The sequence below is a fragment of the Cervus elaphus genome, chromosome 15 (assembly GCF_910594005.1).
Source record: "Cervus elaphus chromosome 15, mCerEla1.1, whole genome shotgun sequence".
NCBI classification, from domain to species: domain Eukaryota; kingdom Metazoa; phylum Chordata; class Mammalia; order Artiodactyla; family Cervidae; genus Cervus; species Cervus elaphus.
The window spans coordinates 43,347,599-43,371,778 of record NC_057829.1 but is presented as its reverse complement, the minus strand read 5'-3'; the positions used below and the strand labels follow the sequence as shown (position 1 = coordinate 43,371,778).

Genomic DNA, 24,180 nt, shown 5'->3' with positions numbered 1-24,180 from the left:
TGAGGAAGCCTAATAGTAATAACTCTTTACTGTAATGAAAAACAGTAATCAAAAGTTTTCAAATAAAACACTGTCTTAAATACCTTTCTGTCCATTAGTCCCTCATAGTTTGTAACTGGTGTCCCATTAATTCTTGAAATATCTCTGATATTTTCATTTATGTTTGTTTGAATTGGGGAGGGGGGACAACTGAGACCTGTATTGGCTTAAGGGCTTTGATTTGCCCAGCATCAGAGCAAATCAGTAATTAGAACTGGTCATTTCTTACTCTCTTCCTTGTGTAATCCCAGGATTTTCTCTTTTTTCCCTCTCCTTTGGCCCCTAGGAAAAAAAGGAGAGAGAGAGAGAGAACATAAGCTTGATGATGGATACTGATCCTAGTACATCGGTTAGAAATACTGCTAGCGTCTAGTCACTCACATTGCTTTGATGTTTCTTTCATCCTTCAGGCTTACTGTGGATTTCTTCGTCCTGGAGTTTCTTCAGAGAACCTGTCTGCAGTGGCCACAGGAAACTGGGGCTGTGGTGCCTTTGGGGGCGATGCTAGACTAAAAGGTGAGTGAGTCAGTTGTTATAAGAAGGATAATAGTTTTTTGACTAAGGAATAGAGTTAGTCCTTCTAACCAGATTTCTATTGGTCTATCATAATAAGGGACCACAAAAATCTAAAAGAAAAGAAAAAGAATATTTGATACAGTCCTTCTTTTATTATGTATGCAGGAATCTGTATTTTTATTCTCTGCAGAGGTTACTTATCTCTTTGATCTATCAGGCACAGCGTTTAGTTGAATAAAGAGGCCAAGATGACTATGAAGTTTCAAACCAAACCACCCATGCAAGCACATTCCTTTAGAGTAGTGAATTTTATGGACAGGGCTATTTCATTGAGTGACTCGTTCATTCACCAGACTTACGGCAGGTCTGCCACTCTCTAGGCACTGTGATAGAGTCTCAGAATACAAAGGTGTATTCTCAGAGATGTGGTCCGTGCTTTGGAATTCACGGTCCAGCATGACCAAGAGTGGCATGGACAAATGCAACATAGAGAAATGAGTGCTTTAATAGAGGTGCATGATGTGTGGGCGTGCAGCTTGGGAGAGCTGCATGAGGAGGCATTTGGTACTCAGAAAGGATAAACATTTCTTGCACTTTAGGTTTGTACCTATCAACAGAGCTATTGGTTATTTATCATATTATGACATGTTTTTTCCTCTCAGGAGTGTCAGTTACAGAAAACAGTATTATATTATTACATAGGATGACTACTATTCTGTATCAACCCGGCTGGTCTGACACAAGCTGAGGGTGCTACAGGACAGTCCTGACCTGCCTTGGAGTTAGTGCCGACCCTACAGGGTAAGGGCATACATGCTCCACTAGAGCACCCCTACTTCAGACTCAAGCTGCAAGTCTGGGGTTGGGGTGTCCTGTGCAGGGCCACCTGCACCTCTAATCAACCAGCTACCAGTTGGGAGGTTCCCACAAGCCCTCTGAGGTTTGATAATTTATTAGGATAACTCACAGAACCCAGGAAGGTGCTGTTACAATTTTATTATAAAGGATATACGTAGGGTGAGATGGGGAGGGAATACAGAGCTTCCATGCCCCTTCCCTGTGGTGTCAAAGCATATCACTTTCCCAGCACGTGAATCTGTTTGTCATATCACTTTCCCAGCACATGAGTGTGTTTGTTAAGAAGCTCCACCGACCTTTGGTGTCCAGAGTTTTTATGGGGGCTTCATTACATAGGCACCATTGGTTATCACTGGCCATGTTCCAGTTCTCCCTCTCCCTAGAGTTCAGTGACTGAAAATACAATCCTGAAGCAGTCTCGAGGCCTACTGGCAGTCACTATCATTAGCATAACAAATACCCTATCACTCAGGTCAGTTCAGTTCAGTTGTTCAGTCGTGTCTGACTCTTTGCGACCCCATGGACTGCAGCACGCCAGGCCTCCCTGTCCATCACCAATTCCCGGAGTTTACTCAAACGCATGTCCATTGAGTCATGATGCCATCCAACCATCTCATCCTCTGTCGTCCCCTTCTCTCTCCTTCAATCTTTCCCAGCTTCGTGTCTTTTCAAATAGTCAGTTCTTCACATCAGGTGGCCAAAGTATTGGAGTTTCAGCTTCAACATCAGTCCTTCCAGTGAACATTCAGGTCTGATTTCCTTTAGGATGCACTGGTTGGATCTCCTTCTAGTCCAAGGGACTCCGAAGAGTATTCTCCAACACCACAGTTGAAAAGCATCAATTCTTTGGTGCTCAGCTTTCTTTATAGTCCAACTCTCACATCCATAGATGACTACTGGAACAACCATAGCTTTGACTCAGGAAATGGCAAAGGTTTTGAAGCTCCTGCCAGGAACCCAGGACAAAAATCTGACAGATGTTTTGTTTATACTACAGTTGTCAAAGTAACAAGAAAACAAAGCAAACGTATAAAACAGCCAACTGGCCTTGATAGCTAAACTAGATACAGATGAAATCCTTCTCAAATCCTTCTCATTGGAAATTTCTCTGTAACAGTTTGTGTAATCATCTGACCTTAGTGGAATCACACTATGTATGCTATGCTCTGACCTCCTCTTTTAGAAAACCCTATAGTCTCATGATGGCTTGCAACACCAAAAACTGTCCACAATTTTTAACAGCTATATACTATTCTGTTGTATGTACCTATATGCCATTGTTCATTTCACCAATTCTCCATTCATAGTTTTTTTTATTTTATATAAGCAATACTATAATATATATTATATATGTTATACATAATTATTTTCTTAGGGTTAATTCCTAGAAGTGAAATTGATGACTCAAAGGATAGGGATACAACGTATTTTAATGTTTACCACAAACGGTTCTTCTGAAAGGCAGTGTCAATTTACAGTGTCTTCTTTGCAAAGGCGATCTCACTACTGTAGGGTTTTGTCAATCTTCTTAATTTCTCTGAGGTTCAATAGTTTTTATATGTTTTATTGGCCATTTTTGTTTTGCAAATTGCTTGTTCATGTCATCTGCTCATTTAGCTTTTAGTCAGTAGATTTGGTTTTCATTGGCTTGTAATAACTCTTTGTATACTAAGAAATATTAATTATCTGTCATCCAACTTAGCAACTGAATAACATATGTTACAGGTATTTTTCTCTGTTTTTTCATTTATTTCAGCCTGTTGAGTTGTGATCAGCCTATTGTCAAATGGGGTTAATTTTTATGTGTTTACATTTTTGTGGCATGCTTAAAAAATTTTCTTCTATTCCTTATTCTAAAGACTTACACAGACATTTTCTTCATATTCAAAAATAAAAACCACATTATTAGTTTCAGTGTTTTGAATGTCTATAGAAGAAAGAATTTCTGGTTTTTATTTTATGAAATTCTTTATCATCCTGAATTTATTTGAGGAAACCTGTTTTTCACTCTGGACTTATTGATCTTATGACAGACACTTTTTTCTGTTTTTCTCTTAAGTAAAATAAATGAGTAGCTTCATATCATCAATCCAGAAGCCAGGTCTGCCACAAGCTTTGGTCATTTGTGATGGACAATTTGGGAAGCTTTATAAATGTGTTCATTTTGTTTCTTTTCTTTATGGTGTAAAAAAGCCTTTCACTCAGACTGCAGCTTTGCTTGCTCTGGTGACTATTGAGGGTAGTATTCCAAGATTTTCATTGTGTAATTTATTTTCACAATTATCAACAATTTCTGTTGTGAGCATGTATTTTTTTCCAGTTTTATTTAAAAATAATTGACATACAGAACTATACAAGTTTAAGATGTCCAACATAATGATTTGACTTACATCATGAAATGAGTATCAAGTAGGTTTAGTGAATATCCATCATCTTATATAGATGCAACATTAAAGAAGTAGAAAAAAATGTTTTCCTTGTGATGAGAATTCTCAGGATTTATACTCCCTTGCAACTTTGATTTATAATGTACAACAGTGTTAATTATCATGTTGTACATTACATTCCTAGTACTTATTTATCTTGTAACTGGAAGTCTGTACCTTTTGGCTGCCTTCATTTTATTCCCTCTCCCCTCACCTCCTACCTTTGGTACCCAGAAATCTGATCATATTTTCCTATGCGTTTATTTGTTTTTAAAGTATGACTGACCTACAACACTGTTAGTTCTTGGTACACAACAGTGATTCTGTGTCTCTATATATTTCAAAATGATCTCCATGATAAGTCTGGTTGTCTTCTGTCACCATGCAAAGACCTTACATAATTACTGACTGTATTCCCTACACTGTACATTCATACCCATGACTCCCTCCCAACTCATTCTGGCAACCACCTGTTTGTTCTCTGTATTTGTTACTGTTTCTGTTTGATTATGTTTGTTCATATGTTTTGTTTTTAGATTCAACCCATAAGTGAAATCATACAGTATTTGTCTTTGTCTGGTTTATTTCACTTAGGATAATACATTCTAGGTCCATCCATGTTGTTGCACAGGGCAAGATTTCATTGTTTTTTTATGGCCAAGTAGTAGTCCATTGTATATATACACCACTTCTTTATCCATTCATCTATTGATAGGCACTTAGGTTGCTTCCATATCTTGCTATTGTAATAATGCTGCAGTAGGGGTACATATATCTTTCAAGTTGCATTCAAGTTTTCTGGAGAGAGTGGAATGGTTATTATTGGACCTCAGAGATACCACTGAGTTAATGGATTTGGAAAATGGCTCTGGAAACTTTTTTTTTTAACTCTCTGGGAGTTGCTGATAATCAGCCAGGTTTAAGAAATACTACATTCTCTCCTTTAGTGTTGCATAGTTACCCTTCAATCTGTGGCCTCATTTTTAAGATGAGGAAACCAAGGTTTTATGCAGAGGCTAATAAAACTGCCCAAAGAAACACAGCTAACAATCAGAACCAGCGTTCATATTTGGCCTATTTTCCTCAAAAACCAGTACTGTGGTTGTGGTTGTTATTAGACAACATGTTGAAAGCATTCTGTGTTGTCCTAAGTGCTTTCCTTAGATGTATTAGCTCGTAACAGCCTACTAGGTATCAGGTATTTTTGTCTTCGTGACATAACTGAGGCAACGAGGTAAATCGCCTCAGGTCACAAGGAGAGCAGGACTAGGATTCAAACCAGGATTGATGCCCAAGAGTTCAGTGTCTGTGCTTTTACAATTTCATCTTTATTGGCCACAAATTCTGTACCTAGATTTAGATTTGGAAATTGCCATTCTAGAGATGGTGGCTGAATTCTTGACGTGAGTACATTTAAGACACCAAAGATTGAGGCTTTCATAATATCCACTGGAGGATGGGGGTGGTTGGTAGGGTCACATGGTACCAAGATTAAAAACAGTAGCCAGGGCTTCCCTGGTGGTCCAGTGGTTGAGAATCCACCTTGCAGTGGAGGGGAGACAAGTTCGATCCCTGGTCCAGGGAGATCCCACGTGCCACAGGGCAGCTAAGCCTGCGAGCCACAGCTGCTGAAGTCCAGGCGCTCTAGAGCCCTGCTCTGCAACAAAAAAAGCCACCTCAATGAGAAGCCTGGGGGCCACAACTACAGACCCCGCTTGCCACAACCAGAGAAAGCCCACATGCAGCAAAAGACCCAGCACAGCCAAAAATAAATAATAATACTTTGTTTTATATATATATATATAAAATAAAAACAGTAGCCAGAGCACAGGACCAATTAGAAAATAAGAGTTGGCCTAGAAGAGTGGGCAAAATGCTCCAGGGCTGGTAAACATGTTTGAGCTTTCATAGTAATCAAGACATGAGCTCACAAAACAACTTGGGTTTCATTAGAAGTACATGAGTAACACTTTCAGGTCTATACTATTTTAGCTTCCTGCTAGTATGTGTTTAAATAATGTAAATAAACAATTTGAGGAAATTCTTCTAACAGACATATGGTAAGTTGGCTTGGAGCATAGCAGGATGACGTGGCATGGCAGCTTTACAACATAGTGGATGAGGGAGAGTCCTGGGTCAGGCCACCCAGTTCAAATTTCAGCTCCGCCACTTTTTAGCTCTGTGACCTTAGACAGGTTACTTAATCTTTTGATGCCCTTATTTCCTGATTTTCAGAACGGAGATAATGCTAATATTTATTCAGTTTTTCTAAGGATTGAGTTAATCTTTGTGAATCTTTAGCTTATCCTCGAAAAGCTGCCAGAACATTCAGCATGCTATAGTATAGAGCTCAGTGTTAGCAGTTGTTACTAATGTTACATGTTGATGGTCTCAAGACCATACCTGTGTATAGGTATCTGTGACTTTACTCATTTTTTGGTTTGGTTCATTTGTTATGACACTATGACTTGTTTTTTGATATTAGTGTAGTGTAGTGTGTGTTAAGTCGCTCAGTCGTGTCTGACTCTTTGCGACCCAGTGGAATGCAACCCGCCAGGGTCCTCTGTCCATGGAATTCTCCAGGCAAGAATACTGGAGTGAGTTTCCATCCCCTTCTCCAGGGCATCTTCCTGACCCAGGGATCAAACCTGGGTCTCCTGCATTGCAGGTGGATTCTTTACCGTCTGAACTACCAGGGAAGCCTTTTTTGATTATTCATACTTATTTGAAAATTTTATTGCTTAAGATTGATGCCAAAAAGAAAATTAAAACCAAACTCCCTGCAGGTTAATTTAAGTGATTATTTTGGCACCTAGTTATGCTTGAATTTGGAATTTGATGCTTTTGTATCATTCTTGGAATCAGTCCACACATCCTATTAGATCTGTGATTTATTTTCATCTAACTTGTGATGCAGGAGAGTTCACTTAAATCGTGAGACATAATTGTCTAGATGCGCAAAGACCTTGCGGGTATAGTGAGGTCTGAAGACAGTTTTGTTTAAAATGATCTTTTGTTAGTGATTACTGATGGATTTAAGGTCAAGATTGTTATATTTCTGAAAATTTCGTCTGTGTATTTATAGTCTAATATCCAATGCAAGGAGAAAAACTGTAATAGAGGTTGTGGAATTCCATACTCTGAAAGAGTCTTTAGGGATGATCTGATTTGACTTCCTGTTTGCATAGATGGGGAAAATGCAGGCAAGAGAGTTAAGTGACTTGGCCAAAGTCCTAGAGCTTAGATAGCTAGCAGAAAGGGGAGGCCTGAGCCTCAGGTCTTCAGTCTCCAGTCCCAGCTTGTCTGCCACATGCTTTTGTTATCATGTGACCCAAACAGAAACAGATGGGAAATCAAGAATGTAATGTAAATTGGTTCTCTTATTAGGATTCAGCCTCTTTTTGGTAGATCTGTCAAACTTCACTCTGTGAGCCTATCCATAGGGACAGAATGGCCTGTGAAGCATTTTAAAAATAAACTCTATAGGGAGGAAAAAATAAATAAATAAACTCTATAGGGAGATACATTTTAAATGTTCTTATTAATATTTTATTTTCATAAATGACAAATGACCAGTGATCTAGTATTTCTGTATGTAAGGGGAAAACAAGACTAGAATGACTTTTCTTTGGGTCTTTCTCTCCTCTTAATAGGAAATATAGATAAATTTCATTCAAACCAAAAGATAAGAAATACCTCTTGGTAGAAGATTACAACACATTGGTTTCCATTTTTATATGTAGTTTAGGTTAATTAGGAACCTTTTAAAATTGAGTGTACTGAAGCTTTAATGTTTGCATAAGTTGGTTGAGCAGTTTTAATTAAAATGTATCTGTATTTTGGGATCAATTACTCCAAGATTAATGAGGCCTAGTCGTGGTGCCTCATATGGTGTGGATACTCAATAAATATTAGTTTGGAAATTAGGAAATACTTGTATTCAGAATCTTGTATATATTATAACATCTCAGATTCTTTCTCAAATCTGGGGATACTCAGCCATATCAAATATACTAGTTCAATTTTTAAGTTTTTATTTTGGTTTGATCTCTTTGCTGTCCAAGGGACTCTCAAGAGTCTTCTCCAGCACCACAGTTCAAAAGCATCAATTCTTTGGCCTTCAGCTTTCTTTATGGTCCAACTCTCAAATCCATACATGACTATTGGAAAAACGAAAGCTATGACTAGATGGACATTTGTCAGTAAAGTAATGCCTCTGCTTTTTAATATGCTGTCTAGCTTCATCATAGCTTTTCTTCCAAGGAGCAAGTGTCTTAATTTCATGGCTGCAGTGATTTTGGAGCCCAAGAAAATAGTCTTTCACTGTTTCCATTGTTTTCCCATCTATTTCCCATGAAGTGATGGGAGCAGATGCCATGGTCTTTGTTTTTTGAATGTTTTAAGCCAGCTTTTTCACTCTCCTCTTTCATTTTCATCAAGAGGCTCTTTAGTTCTTTGCTTTCTGCCATAAAGGTGCTGTCATCTGCATATCTGAGGTTATTGATATTTCTTCCGGCAATCTTGATTCCAGCTCTTGTTTCATCCAGTCAGACATTTCTCATGATGTATTCTGCATATAAGTTAAATAAGCAGGGTGACAATATACAACCTTGACATACCCCTTTCCCGATTTGGAACCAGTCTATTGTTCCATGTCTGGTTCTAATTGTTGCTTCTTGACCTGCATACAGATTTCTCAGGAGGCAGGTAAGGTGGTCTGATATTCCCATCTCTTTAAGAATTTTCCACAATTTGTCGTGATCCACACAAAGGCTTTAGCATAGTCAATGAAGAAGAAGCAAATGTTTTTCTGGAATACTCTTGCTTTTTCTATGATCCAACGGATGTTGGCAACTTGATCTCTGGTTCCTCTGCCTTTTCTAAATCCAGCTTGAACATCTGGGTTCTCGGTTCCCATACTGTTGAAGCCTAGTTTGGAGAATTTTGAGTATTACCTTGCTAGCGTGTGAGATGAGCCAATTGTGCAGTAGTTTGAGCATTCTTTGGGATTGCCTTTCTTTGGGATTGGAATGAAAACTGACCTTTTCCAGTCCTGTGGCCACTGCTGAGTTCTCCAAATTTGCTGGCATATTGAGTGAGCACTTTAATAACATCATCTTTTAGGATTTGAAATTCCAGCTCAGCTGGAATTCCATCACCTCCACTAGCTTTGATTGTAGTGATGCTTCCTGAGGCCCACTTGACTTCAAACTCCAGGATGTCTGGCTCTAGGTGAGTGATCACACCATCCTGGTCATCTGGGTCATGAAGATCTTTTTTGTATAGTTTTTCTGTGTATTCTTGCCACCTCTTCTTAATAACCTCTGCTTCTGTTAGGTCCATACCGTTTCTGTCCTTCATTGTGCCCATCTTTGCTTAAAATGTTCGCTTGGTATCTTTAATCTTCTTGGAAAGGTCTCTAGTTTTCCCATCCTATTGTTTTCCTCTGTTTCTTTTCATTGATCACTTAGGAGGGTTTTCTTATCTCTCCTTGCTATGCTTTGGAGCTCTGCATTCAGATGCATATATCTTTCCTTTTCTCCTTTGCCTTTTGCTTCTCTTCTCAGCTATTTGTCAGCCTTCTCAGACAACCATTTTGCCTTTTTGCATTTCTTCTTCTTGGGGATGGTTTTGATCACCACCTCCTGTACATTGTTAAGAGTCTCCATCCATAGTTCTTCAGGCACTCTATCTGTCAGATCTAATACTTTGAATCTATGTGTCACTTCCACTGTATAAGCCTAAGGGATTTGATTTAGGTCATACCTGAATGGTCTAGTGGTTTTCCCTACTTTCTTTAAGTCTGAATTTGGCAATAAGGAGTTCCTCATCTGAGCCACAGTCAGCTCCTGGTCTTGTTTTTGCTGACTGTATAGAGCTTCTCCATCTTTGGCTACAAAGAATATAATCAGTCTGATTTCAGCATTGACCATCTGGTGATGTCCACGTGTAGAGTCATCTCTTGTGTTCTTGGAAGAGGGTGTTTGAGATGAGCAGTGCGTTCTCTTGGCAGAACTGTTAGCCTTTGCTGTGCTTCATTTTGTACTCCAAGGCCAAACTTGCCTGTTACTCCAGGTATCTCTTGACTTCCTACTTTTGCATTCCAGTCCCCTATGATAAAAATAATACACGTTTGAAGAATACAACATTTGTTGCCTTTATCTTCTGTTTCCTGATAATTAGGGTGAGGTTATGCATTCTTGATCTGAGAAGTGCACAGGTGATAGTATCTAGAGGCACTTGGTAGTCATCTGACCCCACTGGTGATGTTAATTTTGGTCACCTAGTCATGTTTTTCCACTGTAGAGATATTTTTTCCTCTCTTGTAGTTAATAAGTAGTCTGTGGGAAGACGCTTTGAGTCAAAATTCCCCTTAGGTCTAGCATCCTTTATTGATCTTTGCTTGATCCAGTCTTTACCATGATGAATGCAGAAAAGGGGTTATCTCGTTCTAACACTCCCTCTAGACTTACCAGTTAGTCTTTAGCTTTCTCATGTGAGCAAGAACCCTTCTTCTGCATTTATTTATTATGTATTATCATTGTGGACTCAGGAATTTATGTTTTTTCAATGATTTGTAACTTAATACTATACATAATATTTTGGTTCTTCCCTCGCCCAGATTTGGCTATTAGATGCTGCTTCAAACTGGCTTCTATATCCTTATGATAAGCACGCATCAATTTTTCCCCATCTGTTTTGGAGTACTTCTTCACTTCCTGGTATAATAAAACGTTCTAGGTTTATCTTGTGTCTATCCTGTCCCAACCATGGAATCAAGTATTCCTTGAAGAATCCAGCTCCTTTTAGGGGGAATGGTATTAGACCACTATCTGGGCACTAGGTGTACTAACTGCTACTGGGATGTCTTCTTTTTGGCTCTTTCAGCAGACAAAACTAGGAAATACACATACACACAGACAGATGTACATAGTTAAAAATCATGAGTACATACCAGTGCCTTTCATTTCAATTGATAACCACAGAGTTACTTTTTTGTCTTTCCCATTCTATGTTTGTATGTCCCCTCTTCCATTCTGAGAGCTATAACTCCCAGCAGCATCAACAAATCAACTCATGTATTCAATCCTGAAATATAGTTTATTAATCGTCTCAGAATTGTTTCACCTGTACTGCTGTGGTAAGCACATCTGATAAAGAAAGTCTGGGATTTGTTTGCAGTTCTTTCCTCCTTGTCCAAGAGTGAGGGCATATTAGTCAGATATTGTGTTCATAAGTTACTTGGATTAGTTCTTACTTTCGTTCTTTCCTTTTTCCTTTCCCTGTAGTGTTTTTCTTTTGAAATAAAATTAGGCTCATCTGTTTTCATTTGCTTTCAGTTATAAGCTCCTCCCCATTCCCATTCTTATATTTTATGTTTTGAAGATGTAGAATATTAACATGCTTTCTAAAATCAAAATTATATTTATCCTCCATAGTGTTTTAATTTGATTCCCACCTCCCCTTTTATGAAGGAAAAGATATGTTATTAGCAACTGGGCATTTATTGTACCTATGTTCATTTTTGATATTTAAAATAAATTTTGTCTATTGAGATTAAGATTATAAAGGAATTTAATTTTTGGAAATATACTCCAGGCTCAGTGATTTGTACCTCTGATTCCTGAGGACAGGGGTCCTCCATGATTTTCCTATGCCGGCACACCAGAGTTAATGTCCAGTGTTATCAGTAACATTCACTCCATGCTCTAGTGATTGGGTGGAGGTGGGAGTGCGGGAGGGACAGGGGTGTCTTCTGGAACCCATTTTGAGAATGCCTGCTTGCTGTAGAGCTAACGAGAGCAGCAGAACCTCCCAAGTACATTGGTCGGGGAAAATCACAGACCTTTGATCCAAAAAACCAGCTGACTGTGTAGTAAGATAAATCAAGCAAACAAACACAAAAATTTTAGTTCCAGATTAATGTAAGTGGGGAAAAAACCACTTTACTGCCTTAAGTGTGCTACTTCAGATGCACCTTTCTCTATTTGTTTTCCCACAAAGGTGCTTATGTGGGAATTCTGTGACTTAATGAGATTCTCAGTAGCATGTCTGGAAAGTCACACAACCAGATGATTTATCTTCATCCTCTATTTGCCATTTCTAATAACGTGTATATTAGGTTTATAAATCTTTAATCCAGGATATAGCTATGGCATACCAGCTGTAATTTAGCTGGCTGAAAGAACTAAAGGTATCCTGATGGGAAGTGTCATAACATAGCTGTGTTTTCCTCTGCCACAGCCTTAATACAGATACTGGCAGCTGCTGTAGCTGAGCGAGACGTGGTTTATTTCACCTTTGGGGACGCAGAATTGATGAGAGACATTTACAGCATGCATACATTCCTTACTGAAAGGAAACTGACTGTTGGTAAGTAGGGGATGGTTGGTGTCTAGATGGATTGCACACTCTCCAAGAGGAGCACTTGCTAACTCTGGATAGATCTTAGTGGATAAGAAAGAATGGACATGTGACTTCAGTGGGGGTGGGGGTGGGTGACAAGGTCTCAGAGGGACACTTGCAGACCTTTTTTTTCTGGCAAAATTTCATCCTCAATATTCAATGAGTATGGCAACTTATCAAATTAAAGCCAAGAAGTTGGAGTTAGTGTCCATTTTTACTTTTGTGTATATGGAAAACTGAACGAGGGGGATGGTATTGAAAGGTAAGTTAAAACCTAAGAGGCCTTACTCTGACTCATGTCTATCAGACAGGCCAGCACATGTTCCATCTATTGTGTTTCAGCTGGACCTGAAAGGCCTTCCTATCATGGGAGCTAAATGTAAAATTAGAGGTGCCATGAACTCCCAAAAGGATGCATGGATGATGTACCATGTATAGCCTGCTGTAGTTATGAGCTAATAAGTAGTTTCTTTAAGGTATTTTAAAAAATTTTAACTTTATATCAGGAAAGCCTTCCAGGCTTATGGAACTCATGCTTTATTTTCAAAAGCCAAATTTGAGCATATGTTATTTGGGATAGAACTGGGATGTTCTGTAGTAGATTTATCTATCTACATATCTTAATGTGCAAACTGGTCTGGCTTTCTGCTCTTCAGGAGAAGTATATAAGCTGCTGCTACGATATTACAATGAAGAATGCAGAAACTGCTCCACCCCTGGACCAGACATCAAGCTTTATCCATTCATATACCATGCAGTTGAGTCTTGTACACAGACCACCAACCAGCCAGGACAAAGGACTGGGGCCTGAGGAGCCAAGTGACTAGAAGCTCCTTCCACTTCTGTAACATATGAACTGACATAATATACATGTGTATATAATCCTATTTGTAGGCAAGGATGCAGTCCCTTCCACACAAGGAAATTGTCGGTTGGTATATCTACACCTCCTCCATCCCGACTTACATAGACTCAGACATATTTTGTTTCTTTTTTTTCCTTCTATTTCAGCCTTGATCCTTTGATTTTTCTTTCTTTTGCCCATCAGACTTCTTGTGAAATTTCATCAGAGTTTGTGCTCAGCCTGTCAGGTGTCTTTTTTGATGCCTAAATATTAAACAAATCACCTCTGCAGCTAGCAGATGCCAAGGAAGGTGGTGAAATCCTAGCAGCTGTAACTGAGTCTGCTATAGATCTCCTTGTGAGCCTCTCACCCCCTACTCTTGTTATGATTGTGGTGTTGGAGTCTTTTTGATTTTTGAAATAAGAGTTGGGTTTGTTACATAATACAGATCTCCTCGGTTAAGAGTTTTATATTTAAGAATACTTTCCAAAAAGTTATTTTGAGATATCACCTTTATTTGTAATGGTAATTTGTCTGTCCCTTTTCCCATGATCAATTTTTATTGAAACTGTTTTTGGAAATTGCATACAAATGAAAGGAAATATAAGAATAAAAGAGTTTCCCAAATGGTGTTTAAAAAACAAACAGATTCAAGAGACTTGAAGGACCTCGTTTCTTGGGATTTTTTTTCTTTTTCTTTTTTTGAATTAGGATTATTGTTTGTTCCTTGGTGCTTGAAACATATTCATATAACCAAAGTTTAGGAACTGGGAACTTCATGGTGATTTGTACATATTGAAGTTTCTCTGGTACTCATAGGTTATGTAGTTAATAAATTTTCATTAACAAGTCATTTGTCAAACTCTTATATCATCTAATATATATATACACATGTGTGTTCTTTAAGTGTGTCTACATGCAAGCACATAAAATCTAAATAAAACTGGAATTGTGGAAATGATTAGATTTAGGCTTTATTAGGGGCTCTGTTTAAAATCTTTTATTTAAAATTGTGTCCATTAAGCATAAATAATAATGTCTCTCAGAAGTTAAAAAGCCAATGCCAGTTCTGTGCTAATTGACAGCAGGGTTTAATCGCAAAAGCACTTATTATTTCTAAAGTAATTCTAAACCATACTGTTCAAGTTCTAGCTTACAGTCAGCTGTCAGGAAAAGCTATTGGTGGTCAAATCCTATTAATAAGGAGTTGAAGTAGATGGTTCAACACCTGGTATTAATATTGGCAGGGTAAAAAGGGGCCTTGGCCAGCATCTGCAGCTCTTTTTATTTATATACAAATGCTAATGGATTGGAGAGGGCAGTGGCACCCCACTCCAGTACTCTTGCCTGAAAAATCCCATGGACGGAGGAGCCTGGTAGGCTGTGGTCCATGGGGTCGCTAAGAGTTGGACACGACTGAGTGACTTCACTTTCACTTTTCACTTTCATGCATTGGAGAAGGAAATGGCAACCAACTCCAGTATTCTTGCCTGGAGAATCCCAGGGATGGGGGAGCCTGGTGGGCTGCCGTCTATGGGGTCGCACAGACTCAGACACGACTGAAGTCTCTTAGCAGCAGCAGCAGCTAATGGAATTTGGCACTGAAGTGCCTAAAGACAGTCACTTGTCATTAACGAAGTTCTTTAAGATTTTTCATCGTCTCTGAGTCCAAGATGTCTGGCTTTTTTTCTAATGGTACTAAAATCCTTCCCATTCTATGCTTTGGTTAAGCATTCATGGTATATTTCATTTCTTTTTATCTATCTACATATTCTTTCCCTCTTATCCAGCCCCAAGACTAAGTGAACAGTTCTTTAAAATTTTACATGAACAGTTTAGGAGGTTCATGTGGTAGAGATATCATTAAATCCAGATAAGACCACCCCCCCCCGCCACCCCCAGCCTAATATTACAACACACACAATCTAAGACTCAGCTCTTAATGCTGAACAGGTTGGTGACCAGGCCATCTGACTGCCTTTCTCCTGTTGAGGGGTTTTCAAGAATAAAACCTGCCTACTTCTTTGTCTCAGAACATTCTTGAATTGTGACTGTGTGATCAAATGGAATGTACAGAGAGAACTAATGTCCATTTTTTTGAGGTGGAGAAGAACTGATTACTTTGTTCCTAAAGCGTTAGTCGCTCAGTTGTGTCTGACTCTTGGCGACCCCATGGACTGTAGCCCACCAGGCTCCTATGTCCATGGGATTCTCCAGGCAAGAATACTGGAGTGGGTTGCCATTCCCTTCTCCTGGGGATCTTCCCAACCCAGGGATTGAACCCAGGTCCCCCCACTGCAGGCAGATTCTTTACCATCTGAGCCACCAGAGAAGGCGTTGTTCTCAAAGGCCCTCTATAAAAAGGAAAAAATCAGCCATCTAATTAACATATCTATTTTAGGACATTTAGCAGCTCCTTTTTGTTCTCTTTCATTAGGGATTATTGTTTTATTTCATTGTTGTTTGCCCTTCTCATCTTTAATCTACTGAAGCATGAAAGGATGTTTTTAGTGTAGAATTCTTAGGTTTTTAATATAACCCACTTACTTTTCACTTTCTGTCTAGCTCACTCAAATGTATAATAATGGTCTTTTTTTTTTTTTTTTCCCAATATAATAATGGTTTAAGGAAACAACGTGGAGTAATGGAAAAGGCATGAGATTTAAAATCAGACAAGCTGGGTTCAGATGCTAGCTGTATCCCTAGCTAACATTTTAACCTTCTTTAAATAAAGTGAATTGCTGAGCCTTACTTAATTCATTGACAAAATGGGCTATTAGTACTTATTTAGAAATACTATATAAAAAATGAACACAGGGTCTGGCACATGGTTAGTTCTTAATAAATGCCAACTATTATAGTTGACCAGGAAACATTTATGGGGCACCTGTTGTATATTAGGGACTGTGCTCATTGCTCTGTGTATTTTAGCCCATTTTCCCCATGGGCTAACAGATGCCCAGATTAGGGAATTACCATTTCAACTCCAGGAATTCATTATGAAAGAAGACTTAATTTGTCATATGATACAGCAAACGCTTTGACACTCTTGATCTCTACCAGGTTCGCAATGTAGCATATTCTTCATCATGAATGACTAGTTATCAGTGGAATATATTAAATAGTCTCAGAGAATTAACTCTTTTCTTGATGGTTGAAGTGACATTAAAGTCAGGAAGAATTAATATTTAAGAGAGAGATTGTAAAGATCTAACCAAGCTCCAGCTTTGCTATGTCAAATATATTCCAAAGTAATATACAGTGCTTTGGAAACCAAACATTAAGTTGCCCCACTCCAAGAATATGATGGTACAAGAATTCCCTGGATTATAGTCTTAAACACTTCAACAGGAAGAGAAGCAGTTTCATAGATTCTCACCTGTTTTCTTCTGTCTTCTCCAATCTGTGTGTTCATGGTTCATGTGTTTTTTGATGAAAGGAAGAAGTGAGTCCTGGGCAGTCTGCTTCAAAGACAAGCAGAGATTTAGAAGGCTTGTATGTCCTTCTCTCAACCCTTTGGATCTTACCCAATCCTTTGTGTAGAGGGAAGGGAAAGACCAGCCATTCTCAGGAAGTGTGTCCTAATGTGATACTCAATTAGAACAAACTGCCCAAATCCACTGACCCACTACTGTTCTCTGTGCTCACTGGGGTTCCCTTAGTCCCTCCTTCCCAGATTCACACAGATGTCCTGAGCCTTTAGAGTGGAAGGTTTCCCAAACAAGACACCAAAACTATTTATCTGACAACTGGTTTTACTTTTCCTGACTATATTAAAGGTAGGGCTAACAGGTCATGATGATTTTGAACTGGAGGATAAGGAGTGAAAGTGAAAGTTGCTCAGTTGTGTCCGACTCTGTGACCCCATGGACTATACAGTCCATGGAATCCTCCAGGCCAGAATATTGGAGTGGGTAGCCTTTCTCTTTTCCAGGGATCTCCAAACCCAGGGATCGAACCCAGGTCTCCCGTATTGCAGGCAGATTCTTAACCAGCTGAGCCACACAAGGGAAGCCCAAGAACACTGGAGTGGGTAGCCGATCCCTTCTCCAGGGGATCTTCCCGACCCAGGAATTGTACCCGGGTCTCCTGCATTGCAGGTGGATTCTTTACCAACTGAGCTATCAGGGAAGCCCGAGGATAAGGAGAGATCTGTGCTAACGTTTACATTTTTCTAGGAAGAGAATAAAGAAATTCTGGCCCCCTTGTTAACAGCTCTTTAACATACATGCTCTCATTTTTAAAATATACTATGTGTCTGAGGCATTTGTTTAAAATTTTCACATGTAGATTTGTTAGTCCACATTCAGTGTTAGGCATGTAGAAATGGCCACTGGCCTCAGGAATCTTCCAAAGGTAAAGAGAATGCTGATTGCACTAGTTTATCTTCCTTGCCAGGTTCCTGAGGTCATGTTCCCTTTCATTCCCTTTTCCTAGTTTCCATCTTCCCTCAAAAGAGCTCAAATCAGGGAAGATGTCTTGAATTCATTCATTCACATATTCATGGACACTTAGTGCTTACTGTGGGCAACCAACCACTGAACTCTGTTCAGGGATGCAAAGATGAATGACTTGTCCTCTGCACTCAGATCTAAACTAAGGCACAGAGAGAGGGTGAGTGATACAAAACCCTACAAATTGCATCTTCTTTCCACTACTTTGTTTCAGCTCGAATCTAGAAAAACCAACTGAATTTTTATGTTAACAGTTTTAGAAACGTGAATAGGCCCATGGGTAATGTCAGATCACCACTGTTTAGCACTCTTACACAGCTTTCTCTGTTGGAGAGGTGTATAAGCAAATGGCTAACTTAGAACATTAAGATGGGCGATCTAACTGGCCTTTCTTGACTTAATATGGGCGCTGTCACTCAGCTCGTTGTCATCTCAAGTGCCTGCCGTCTCTGGTTCTTGGATTCTGAGAAAGAGACACTGAAGGCTAAAAAGTAGATTTCCTAATAGAAATGTTACTTTTCCCTATGATGAGTCCATACAAGGTCAGTAGAAGGTTAGCTTTCTTTTATTTTAGTTGGAATTATTAATATATTGCCTCAGTTTGAATATGCATATTTAATAGATGAAAAATGAAAATTAACTTTTACTTGATATCAAGTAAAAAAAGGAATGTTACATGGTATCAAAATATTTCAAAGTATGGGAACCTTGGGGATAAAATAATAAAAGGGTCCTTGGTGGTAAAAAGATGGGAGACCATGTCAGAATGCTGCTTTTTCTATTAAGATTTGTCACAATTACATATAAGGTTGGGCTTAAAATTTCAATATTTAGGAAGAAATATACTCATTGTAGAATTTATAATACTCTCAAAACTATATCCTAATCTGCTCTTGAACATGTATGAAGTCTCTTCATCAGAATCTTGACCTCACAGTATTTTAGAGTATTCATTTACTCCACAGATACTGTATTTTATTAATTCTTAAATAAACATTTTTCACATTGTAGCATCTGAAATCCAAGTACTTTTAAAATAGTATATCATAATTTACTTTGCAGCGTTTTTTAATGATACATAAAAGTATTTTTGTAACATTATTTTGACAGGCTTCTCTGGTAGCTCAGATGGTAAAGAATCTTCCTACAGTGCAGGAGACCTGGGTTTGATCCCTGGGTTAGGAATATCTCCTAGAAAAGGGAATGGCAACCCACTCCAGTATTCTTTTTTTTTTTTCCACTCCAGTATTCTTGTTTGGAGAATATCATGGACAAAGGAGCCTGGTGGGGTACAGTCCATGGGGTCACAAAGAGTTGGACACAACTGAAGGACTAGCACACAGAAGCATTTTATGTCTGTGGCATCTTATATTTGAGAAAACATGGTAATTAGAGTGCCAACCATATACCAGTGAGTTTTAAGCTTTGGAGCTGTAATTGTGACCAGGATAGACGAGGTCGTTGTTATCAAGTTTATATTGTAGTGGACAGCACAGACAAGAGACTGTAATATAACAGACTGGGTAGTCAGGAAATGGTTTTCTTTTTAATAAGAATTTCAGACATACAAAAATAAAGCAGAGTAATAAACCTCTACCTATGTATTATTGCTCATCTTCAACATTTATCAACTCATAGCTAATCTCACTTGCTCCATGTTCCTATTACCCACTCCAGTTTTTTTAAGTTTTTTTTTTTTTTTAAAACAAAAGATTTAACGAGATCCAGAGCAATAGGGAGGGATGCAAAATATGTAAAGCAAAAACTGACAGAAATGAAGGGAAATAGACAAATATAAAATTTTAATTAATCACTTCATATCCCTCTCTCAACAATTTATTAAACAACTTAATAGAAAATCAGCAAAGGGAATTCCCTCATGGTCTAATGGTTAGGACTGAACACTTACAAAACACTCGATGATGACAGAATGCACAAATTTTTCAAGTACCTGGGGGAATATATGCCAAGATAGCCCATACCTAGGCTGTAGATAGACCTGTCTGCATGCAGACTTGAATCCAAGCTCTGAACACCTGGTTGTTGGGGTCCTATCAACCAACTAACAACCACTGAGTCCCAGGTTCCTCCTCCGAAACTGAGGCCAAGGACAGCTATCTGGTACGACTCTTGAATGAATTAGAAGGGAGCAATTGTAAAGCATTCATCACGGCACCAGCATCTAGTGGGTACTGGTACTAGAAGCCTCTATTATTACTTTTTTTTTCCACTTTTATACATTGCAGCATGATTTAGTCCTCTCTGCTAATGCTGTTTTTTTTTAACTTCTCACACTTAACCCTGCAGTGAATAGTCTCAGTGGCTCTGGGACTTTTGCTCTAATAAGGCAACTTCAGATGCCAGGACAAAAAGTGGGAGGTGCCTGAATTATCCGCGGTAGATCAAAGGCACTGTCTTATTTTGCACCCTTAAGAATCAATTATCAGTATAATAGCTGAGTAGAACAAATGCTTTCTGCCACTTTTAAAATCCCTGTGGGTTTCTCTGGCTCATTATTGAAAGGATCCAGCCAGTTAGAAGACAAAGGGGGAAGGCTTAGGCCAGCACAAGGATGGTAAGAACACCCAGAGCCAGGATCTTGGGCAAAGATTCAACATCCGGTTGGTCTGATCAACAGTTGTTAATCAGAACACCAGATTGTTGATCCTGAGCTAGCACTGAGTTTCAATCAAAGTGTGGCAGGTATTCTCTATCTGCTTTGGCTTTTCAGGGGGTTGTTTAAAAGATTAAACAGTTGCTACTTTGCCTCTAAGAAAAATTTCCAGTCCCTCTGTAATATGTTTTGGTTTAATACCATTTACAGGAATTGATCATTTCCTTGCATTTATTGCCTTCAGGGGAAAAAAGGGGGGGCCTTTAGATAGAAATTTTCTTTTCTGCTTCCTGTCAAATTCATGGAACCTGCCACCCTCTGTGAGTACACCTGGAGGGTACTAGTCTGCCCCAAAACATTCCCACAGTGAACAAGTCAGTTGCTTTAATGACACTGAACACCCTGACACTGATTAAACACCAGCACGGTGCCTGGAGAATGTTCGCCCTCCTTCCTTGATGTCCATCCTTAGGAAACAAAGAAACCTACAATCCTTAATATAGCAGATAGATACTGTCAAAATCAGATTCCAGCCTATGTTTCCAGCTCAGCTTCCCCTCTCAGTCAGCTACTTTTTCATTCTACCCCTTCTTCTACTAGGAATTTCCTTCCTTCTCTTTTCAAACGAGTAAGTTCTACTCATCTTAGAAGATCCGGCACAAATGTGACTTCCTCCAGGAAGCCTTCCCTGACCCTCTAAGCCAGTCTTTCTCCTCCCAACCTCATGCTACCCACAGCCCCTCACCACATAGATCAGTGCTTCTAAAATTTTGGAGTTCCTATAAAATGCAGATGCTGATTCTGAAGCCTGGACTGTGCATTTCTAACAAAATCCCAGATAATACGGATGCGGCTGCTCTATGGTAACACTCCAAGTGGTAAGAATACAGAGTTCATAGCACAGGCTTTGGTTCTTTAATTAGTTTGTTTTTGGCTGTGCTGGGTCTTCGTTGCTGTGAAGGCTTTTCTCCAGTTGCGGAGAGCGGGGGCGGCTCTCTGGTTGTGGTGTGCGGGCTTCTCACTGCAGTGGTTTCTCCCGTGGTGGAGCACAGGCTCTATAGGGCACGTGGACCAGTACCTGAGTCTCCTGAGCTCTAGACCACTGGGTCAAAAGTCGTGGCACATGGGCTTAGTTGTTCCGCGGCGTGTAGGATGTTCCCAGAACAGGGATCAAACCTGTGTGTCCTGCATTGGCAGGTGGATTCTTTACCACTGAGCCCCCAGGGAAGCCAAGAGTTTGGCTCTTATTTGTGTATCTCTGGCTCCTCCCGCTTCAACAGGACAGCAACTGAGTGCCCAGCAGCGAGTGAGCGCAGTGCTGACTGTGAAACTCTGAACATTTGCAGAATGAGGATTCCTCCCAGTCACCCTCACTGACATCAGCTTCCCCGCCTCCATTTATACAAACACTTCAGAGATTTTTATGCTACTGTCTTTTTGGCACATCTTTCATTGTTGGTATTCTCTTTATTTTTAAGACAGACGCAGGCTGTGGGTTGCTTTCTAACTCAAGAAACAAAACAGATACTTGGAGAAAGAATGCACACACCGCCCACCCCCACCTGGTCTGGCCGACTTTATTAAGCTGATGAGGCTGGCAGCTTCTTCCGCTGGAAGCCTTCGAGATCACACTGCCACAGTGCCTAATTTACACACTCGATTCTCACTCCCTATGCTTTGTGTCTTATGTCATTGCTTAGTTAGTATGACTCAGATCAAATGGAAGTGGGACTTGGATGTCATCCTCGTCAGATTCCAGTTAACTAACATGCGTCCTTGTTTTAGATGAGGATGATGGAAGTATAAAGTTTGTGAAGTGTGAGGGGCCCTCATTCATCCCATCCCAGGACACTGTTGGGTAGTCTTGGCAGGATAAGCCTTCAAGAGTGTGAAATGAGATATTTCCTGCTATATCTGGAAACAAGAACATCACAGCCATCAGGGATTCCAGCCTTTCAAATGTACATTTCTGAACCCAATACAATACCATTATATACTGACAGCCATCAGCCACTTCCCCAATAAGCAGGTGGGGAGAACGAAGAAAGCTCCAGAGGCAGCCATCCGCCACCCTACAGGTAAAGGAGGAATTAAGGGTATGCTAGGAATGGCACCCCACTCCAGTACTCTTGCCTGGAAAATCCCATGGACGGAGGAGCCTGGTAGGCTACAGTCCATGGGGTCGCGAAGAGTCAGACACAACTGAGCGACTTCAATTTCACTTTTCACTTTCATGCACTGGAGAAGGAAATGGCAGCCCACTCCAGTATTCTTGCCTGGAGAATCCCAGGGACCGCGGAGCCTGGTGGGCTGCCGTCTAAGCGGTCGCACAGAGTCGGACCGACTGAAGCTACTTAGCAGCAGCAGCAGCAGGAATTAGGAATGTGAGCATGATTGTTCAAGCAGGATTTGGCCCCAGGCAGCTGAGATGCATATGAAAGGAATGTATTCCGTGAGCCCAGATGCTTGCATCTTCCCATACAAAGAAGAGCACTAAACTCCTCAGATATCTGGTTTTCCTTAATTGACAGACTGCCTGCCTCCACCCCTCCTTGTTACAAACTTCCATATATCCCGACTCCTTTCCCCACCTCCTTGGAGCAATCTCTCTGGGTCACTTGAGATGCTGTCTCCCAGGCCTGAAATCCTCATAATTCCCAAAGAATACCTCTAACTCTCAACTTCCAGGTTGTGACTATTTTTTTAGTCAACAAGAGTTAAAAAGAGTGTCAAAAAAAACCACTCTCTTTTTCTTTTTCTCTTTGGCTTGCCTTATGCACAATGGGTAACAAACAAAATAAATTATATCATAAAGTGATATAACAACATACAAAGGGAGTGCAGTGAAAATTTGAGGTGATGCAGTTCAGCACCTCTTTCAAATATCAAGCAGCCATAGATGTCCCACCCTGAAAGAAGCTTGCAGAGGTCATCTGTTCTAAACCTATTTTCAGATAGGGAAATTGAGTTTCTGAGAAAATAGGCAGATAGCATTCAAACCAAGACCAGAAACCAGGACTCCTACTCACTCCTCTCTTGCATCTGGAAGCCCTTGCTCCTGACCTGGTAGTTAGGGCCAGTCCCCTGCAAAACACTTCAGGTGTCCAGGGGACTCTGAGGCCCCTTTAGGCCACTAAGAGATAATTTTTCTTCTTTTTTTTCCTTTTTTAGGATCCAGGTACTTCACTATTTACTCTAGATTTCCATTGTTCTTCCACTTGACTCATCTTATGGCAGCTCTAACTCCAACGTTACCTTCTCTCTTCTTAGGCCCTGGGCCCAGCACTTACCAGTAGACATGCCTTATAAGATGCTCGATCGTAATTTGTTGTTTGCTTCTGCGTCTCCACTGTACAGACTGTGAGCCTCTTGAGGTCAGAGATCATGTCATGTTCACTGTCCTCAGCACACTATCTGGCACACAGCAGAGTCTCAGTGAAGTGAGTGTCTACTCGTCAGGAAAAAGAGAACATTAGTGCACTCAGGGCATTCACATTTTGCATGCAGGTCTCTGACAATCACTGACTAATGTCTGGCTGCAGGCTTGGCTCTACCCTTTGGATAAGGATGCTGAAAGGAGCTCTTCCATGATGACTCATGTATCTTATAAATTGGTATTAGTGTTCAGACACAGCTAAGCCACAACATTCTGAGAAACAGAAAACCATAATTCATCAAAGCAAAAGCCATCATACATCTACCACCCATTCATAGCAGAAGTGATCAGATCTTAGTGACTAAAAATAGTATCTTGTAAGACCAGTGTACACCTTTATCCTACTCCCTAGGCAAAACAAATATTTCACACTGGGTTGTTTCATCACAGTTTATATTCTAGACATTGTGACTAGACCAGGTTGACTCAGTGACAGTTCTGGGGCTTAGATTAAGTCCTCAGTCACCTCCTTTATCACAGCTTTTCTCCTATGATGAAGCAATAAGGCGCCAATGAATTGTGGTAAAGGACTGGGCTCCCTAAAGTTGGGAGGTGATGAGTTTAGTTTACCTTTAACTACTGAGGAA

At 39.9% G+C, this 24,180-nt stretch overlaps 1 protein-coding gene across 1 annotated transcript in view; it reads left to right on the top strand.

Annotated features, from left to right (window-relative positions):
• PARG (poly(ADP-ribose) glycohydrolase) overlaps positions 1-14,050 on the top strand; it is a 116,494-nt gene extending 102,444 nt beyond the window's left edge. Inside the window, exons 16-18 of the mRNA XM_043926952.1 lie at positions 450-555; positions 12,084-12,212; positions 12,902-14,050. Of these exons, the coding sequence (XP_043782887.1) occupies positions 450-555; positions 12,084-12,212; positions 12,902-13,056 (390 nt within the window). The 3' untranslated portion in view covers positions 13,057-14,050. The remainder of the gene's footprint in view (positions 1-449; positions 556-12,083; positions 12,213-12,901) is intronic.
• Positions 14,051-24,180: the final 10,130 nt, after the last annotated feature.